Source organism: Medicago truncatula, chromosome 6 (assembly GCF_003473485.1).
Source record: "Medicago truncatula cultivar Jemalong A17 chromosome 6, MtrunA17r5.0-ANR, whole genome shotgun sequence".
Lineage (NCBI taxonomy): Eukaryota > Viridiplantae > Streptophyta > Magnoliopsida > Fabales > Fabaceae > Medicago > Medicago truncatula.
Genome location: NC_053047.1, coordinates 5,177,726 through 5,184,380, shown reverse-complemented (window position 1 = coordinate 5,184,380; position 6,655 = coordinate 5,177,726). Strand labels below are relative to the sequence as shown.

The 6,655-nt window shown below is 35.9% G+C and overlaps 1 protein-coding gene across 1 annotated transcript; it reads left to right on the top strand.

Moving 5' to 3' along the window:
- Positions 1 to 596: 596 nt before the first annotated feature.
- Positions 597 to 2,426, top strand: LOC112422612 (uncharacterized). The gene is made up of 2 exons (XM_024785846.2): positions 597 to 1,513; positions 2,033 to 2,426. The coding sequence occupies exons 1-2, from the start codon at positions 1,295 to 1,297 to the stop codon at positions 2,321 to 2,323; spliced, it is 510 nt and encodes a 169-aa protein (XP_024641614.1). The 5' UTR covers positions 597 to 1,294; the 3' UTR covers positions 2,324 to 2,426.
- Positions 2,427 to 6,655: the final 4,229 nt, after the last annotated feature.

Here is a 6,655-nt window from a genome sequence, read left to right as displayed (position 1 = left end):
GACATTTCGAAAGGTTTTATGCAAGAAAAACATAGGTAAAATTGTGATTGAAAATACTGCGAGGCAGAGACAATTTGAACTGTGCAGTTGAAATTTGATAATTGACAAAATTTGAAATGAAATTGGGCCCAGTATTTTTAGGTCCAAAAACAGGGTATAACATTACATTCTACCTCCCTTAAAGAAATTTCGTCCTCAAAATTTTAGGGATGACTGATTCTTCCTGTCCGGCTAGATTATCGTTTTCCCTTGTTACATAAAGTCGCCTGACTACATAACCGTAACAAGGAACTAACTTGAATTAATAGGTTAAAACTGATTTCTAGACACATTTTCCAATCTCAATAGGTCGAAAAAGATTCGATAATAACCTTCTTAACTGTGAGTTGTGGAATACACTATACATTATGTACATAGTGGAAAGCAAAGTTAACCGATGTACACGTTTTCTACTCATTTTAATACACTATGCATTCTGTACACGTTTTCCAGCTAAACTGATATGTATTAGTGCAAAAACAACTTAATAACTCGTGTTAAATGAAGGGGGTCTATTTAATTTCCTTCATGTACAGCTCTCGTTAGCTTAACTTCTCTGCAGTTTTTTGCCAATAAAAATATATCTGAAACGTACTTTGACCCGTAAAAGATCTTTCCACTACTATTTATTCATCCTTCTTAACTCTTAGACTCCATAACATCTTTCTTGACATGTCTGTTCTTGTGGATGATGGAAAAGCTAAAAATTCTAAATCTTAGTCATTCTCATTGTCTGACGCACACCCCAGACTTTTCATACATGTCAAATCTTGAAAAGCTAGTACTCAAAGATTGTTCAGTGTTGTCCGAGATTTCTCCTAGCATTGGGAATCTCAGTGAAATTCTTCTAATAGATTTGGAAGATTGTGTTAGCCTTCGAAGCCTTCCAAGAAGCATCTATAAGTTGAAATCTCTGAAAACTTTCATTCTCTCAGGGTGTATAATGATTGAGAAGTTGGAAGAGGACTTGGAACAAGAGTGCCCTTTTCAGTAGTAAGGTCAAAAAGCATCGGATATATTTCTTTGTGTGGCTATGAAGGATTTTCACGCGATGTATTTCCATCTATCATCTGGTCTTGGATGTCACCAACAAGTTCTCTTTCATCCCAAGTTCAAACATCTCCTGCGATGTCATCTCTGGTTTCTTTAGATATACCGCATAGTAGCTCCCAAGAGCTGTCAACTATTTCCATCCACCTTTCAAGGCTTCGAAGCCTATTGGTAGAGTGTGGCTCAGAACTACAACTTTCTGAAGATGCACAAATCATTTTGGATGCCTTATAACACCACATTTTCTAAGGAAATGGAATCGACTTCAGCTACTTCACAAGCATCAAATATGAAAACTTCTGCATTAATTCAACGTTGCAATCAATTGCAAGTTTCCAGATCAGAAGATTACTTAAAGTCTGTTCTAATACAAATGGGAATGAATTGCCAAGTAACCAATAATCTAAAAGAAAACATTTTACAGGTTTGTCATTCTCTATCTCTCTCTCCACTGTATTTGTTTATGATCCCATTGTTTTGGTATTTCTTTTTCTTCTTATATTACATTTGATTTCTTTCTTGTAAGTCTATACATGTTAAAGAATTACATGTAATTAAAGAAAGTATACTATATACAGTTATTTTCTATAGGTGTCAAATATTTAGACATTAAAATCATGGAATTCCATACATATTATTTTTAAATGATTTGCCAGCAGACATACACCGCAAACTTTAGTGAATGGTACAATTTGTTATTATTATCATATTATGGCAAAAATATCAAAAGGAAATAAGAAACCATCACTTTTATTCTTGTTGTATGGTACTTTAAGCCAGGCCGGCAGACTGTTTTAAGAATCCAAATATTTTTTCCTTCTCATATGTTAAGAATATAAAAATAATCAATTATCTTATGACGAAAAAATTATATCTTTAATTATTAAGCGACATTATGAATATACTAGTAAAAAAACCTTTACGCCTATTTTCACTTTAACAGAATATGGATGAGAATGGGAGTGGTGGTTGTTTGCTTCCTGGTGACAGTTATCCAGATTGGTTAACCTTCGATTCTGAAGGTTCTTCTGTTACTTTTGAAGTCCCTCAAGTGGAAGGGCGAATGTTGAAGACAATAACGATATGTGCTGTCTATTCTTCAACTTCGGATAGTATAACATCTGATGGCCTTGGAAACTTGTTAGTGAAAAATTACACAAAGGCCACCATTCAGCTCTACAAGAGAGAGGCAGTAGCCGCCTTTGAAGATGAGAAGGGGCTGAGAGTAGTATGAAGTATAGAACCTGGTAACAAAGTGGAGGTCGTTTTTGTTTTTGAGAACAGTTTCATTGTGAAGAAGACAGTAGTTTATCTCGTATATGATGAACCAATTGGCAGAAAAAAGGAGTTATATCATGTGCCAGATTTTGAATGACATTACTTATAGAGGTGATGAAGATGAACGCTCTGTCAAGAGATTCTCTACTGAAGAGGAGCCTGCTGATGACTTCAATCAGAACGGAAAAGAAAAATCGAGTGGAATGTATCAATGAAAGATGGTAAAACAATAGCCTAGAAAGAAAAAAAAATCAATTCTTATAGTGCCTGGAAACCTGTTTATTGGCAACAATTGTTTTCCATCTTTTTCTGTAGTTTCTAGATTTTATCCATGGTGAATTTTTTATTGACAGAGAGTGGTGAAAGTTTCTAATTTGTTATGTTATAATTCTTTCATGTCATGTACCATTTAAATGTCTTTTAACAAAATGGGCTCAATAGTCACAGCATTTAATTAAATGTCATGAAAGCTTCTGTAGTCATGAATGATAGCATAACTTTATTTTTGATTGAACAATTATTTTGGTCCCTAATAGTGTGAGGCACTCTCACTATAGTCCTTGAATGATCAGCTATTCTAACCATACTGTGAGCTTATCTCAGCCTCTTGTCCAAAACGCGCTTGGGGTGAAGCTGCTCTTACCGCTGTCCATATGATAAACTGTCTCCCTTCCGCTGTATTTGGTAACGTCTCTCCTTTTGAGCATCTTTATCTCACTACACCAGATTATAAATCACTCAAGGTGTTTGGTTGTGCTTGTTTTGTCCTCCTTCAGCCCCATGAGTATACTAAACTTGAGCCTCGTGCTCGTCTGTGTCGTTTTCTTGGTTATGGAACTAAACACAAAGGTTATCGATGTTGGGATCCAATATCGCAACGCATTCGCATCTCTCGCCATGTTGTCTTTTGGGAACATATAATGTTCTCTTCCTTGTCAAAGTTTAAGTCAATCCCGTCTACTTCCACTCCTCTCTTTACTAACCCTGATGTTGACCTTTTTCCTAGTGACACGCATGCAGGTTCTAAGACATATGCAGGTTCTTCTAGTGAGCTTCCAACCTCTTCCGATGTTCAACCCACTCCCGATGATGTTGTTCCTACTGTTGCTTCCTGAACGGGTAAGAAATCCACCTTATTACCTTCGTGATTACCATTGTTATTCCACTATGCTTCACTATCATGAACCACAGTCCTATAAGGAAGCCTCAGCAGATCCTCATTGGCAGCAAGTTATGCATAAAGAATTACAAGCATTAGAGAAAACGCACACCTGGGACCTTGTTGATCCTCCTTCTAATAAGACTCTTGTAGAATGCAAGTGGGTTTATAAAATAAAGACTCTCTCTGATGGATCTATTGAGCATTACAAAGCTCGTCTTGTGGCAAAAGGGTTCACTCAAGAGTATGATATTGATTATGAAGAAACATTTGCCCATGTTGCACGCATCACCTCTGTTCGAACACTTCTTGCCATTTCCGCCACTCGAAAATGGAGACTCACTCAAATGGATGTTAAAAATGCCTTCCTCAATGGTGAGTTAGAAGAAGAGGTTTACATGCATCCTCCTCCAGGATGTACTTGTCACGAAAATAAAGTATGTCGCCTTCGGGACTCAAAATCTTAACCCCTATAACTTTGAGAGTGGTTCAAGCCTCGACCACTTAGTACAATAATTTACTTCCACAATTAAGTACTTCAATCCTCTTGGGGCCTTTCGGAAGGGTTTGAGAATGTCCATTCCCCATCATGAGAATTGCCACAGGGAGGACATTACATTGAGCTCACCTGCGGGTGGCACATGTATATATTTGTGACCCTAACCATTGTCGCACGTCTTCATCTATTCTTTGAAAACCATATTCGTTGTGGGCTAGTAATACCCGAACCTTAGAGCTTTTCTTGCCAAGGGTCGCACCACCAAGTCTTGTATGTCGATTCCTTCATGTATTTCTATAAGGACACAATTGCAATATTCTTTTGCTAGACATTTCAATAGTGGACCAGAATGTCTCTCTGGTATATTGTCGTTCGATTTATGAGAAAGAACAAGCTTTGTGTTTGATGAGGAAGCTTCATTCTTATCTGCAGGAAAGTTATCGTCCCGAAGGTATGCCACTATCGGAGTCATCCAATTTGTGGTGGTTTGGGTTTCTACCTCACAGATCTCCATGACACATGTATTTATACTCGGGTTCGTCAAAGTCTCATGTATAATCGTTTTGTGTCCGTCTTTCCTCCCTAAGCTTGCTTGTTTAGATAATTAATTGGTCTTGAGGTTCTTTTCTAGGAGGAGGAGGGGGGCGGGGTGTTCAAAGATCACTTTTGCTAGAACTTCTGTTGTATTCTCGTACGAGGAGCAAGTACTACTAAAGCATGGTGGTCACGAAATTGAAGTGGAAGGACCCTTGGATTTCTAGGTGATCTTCTTTTTTCAATAATATTCTATTTTCACATCCGTTGAAGTTCAATGACTCGCTGTGTACATTGTCTAGTGATGGGATTGTTCTGGTTCTCTTGATGCCATCTCGATGGCGAAATCTTCCAGCGCATGTGCTTTAAGGGCCTTATTGGATTTATATCTCACATTGAATTCTAACAATCCCAATGTCTATTTTGTCATCCTACCGGATAAGTCCGGCTTGAACGATACCTTTTTGATTGATGGTAGAGGAAAAGGGTTTCGTCTTGTCCAAGTCTGGTCACTGTGGGAGGTTAGGACAGTACATGTTTCATCATTGCAAATGCTTCTTCACATTCCTCAGACCACTCGATCTTCACCTCCTTCCTTAACCATTTATAAAAGAGCAACGCGTGGTGGACTTACTAGGAAATAAACCTAGAGAGAGTCGTTAATATCTTGTTGACACGTTGGACCCCTCGTTTCGATCTTGTAGGCTCTATATCTATCACAACTTGGCATTTGTCCGGGTTTACTTCAATATGTCGCTTTGTTTGGTTGAAACCTCTGAATTTTCTTGCACGAACACCAAATGCGCAATTTTTCTAGGTTGAGGTGTGTGCTCATCTGGAAAAAAAAATTGACAGTGTAAACATATTCTTGATGATAAAATTGTCAAGATGCCTATCTCATTGTTATTCCTTGTATGTGTGTGTATATATATAGTAGTGGTTACAAGGCTATACAGTTTATTACACTAAATAATTACATTTAATGAGAACAAACCAATTTTTGATTTGTGTCCTTATTTATAAGAACAAACTAAAATATATAATAAAGATAGCAAATATTTTTAACACTTATATAGGAAAAAATTTATAAGTTTCGATAAATGCTATACACACATTATATATAAATTTATGGAGAATATATTCCATAAAAATAAAAATAATATTAAAAGTAAAAAATTATCACGCGTATGATGCGAAAATACACTAGTAAATATAAAAAATTATCACGCGTATCAATTTCTTATTCACAAAAGGTGAATAAATTGATTTTTTATTTTCACTGTGACAAATAATGTGTTAGCTCCTAAAAAAACAAAGCGTCAACGTCGTATATTTGGTTTTTTTTTTTTTTGGCTTAATTACACCACGGGTCCTTTAAATTTGACGTTTGTAACAGATAGGTCCTTTAAGTTTGTTTTGTAACAGATAGGTCCTTTAACTTTGTAACAGTGTACAATTTAGCCCTTCCGTTAACTCACCGTAAAAAACGATGACGTGGCTGTGAACCCATTTTTTTTCCCTTCAATTTTCCCCATTAAAGCTCAATTGCTCTAATCGAAACATGGATCAGGTTCTGTTTTTTCAATTTTACTGGTAAAACTTGCTCTAATTGCTCTAAACTTGATTTTCCCCATTTTAAAATTGAATAAATTGAAAACAAAAAACAAAAGAAATGAATGACACACATGGTTCTGTTTTGTATATATGATGGAAACATGGATCAGATTCTGTTTTTTCAATTTTACTGGTAATCGAAACTTGCTCTAATTGCTCTAAACTTGATTTTCCCCATTTTAAAATTGAATAAATTGAAAGGAAAAAAAAAACAAAAGAAATGAATGACACACATGGTTTTGTTTTGTATATATGAACATGAAAATGAAATTGTTGAACACATGGTTCTGTTTTGTATTATGAACATGAAAATAAAATTGTTGAAGACAAAAAGTGGAGAAAAATCAACAAAACTAATGTTGAAGATTGTTGATGTAACTTGTATGTTGTTGGCTTTAACTTGTGTTATTGCAACAATAAGCTTGATATTTAATCAAGTAAAGTGAACAATCCTTGTAACATGTTTTTTTTAGTTTAATTTA

Coding starts and splice junctions, on each gene's coding strand:
- LOC112422612 (XM_024785846.2), top strand. CDS start 1,295: ATGCACAAATCATTTTGGATGCCTTATAACACCACATTTTCTAAGGAA. Junction 1,514..2,032: donor TAAAAGAAAACATTTTACAG/GTTTGTCATTCT, acceptor TCACTTTAACAG/AATATGGATGAGAATGGGAG.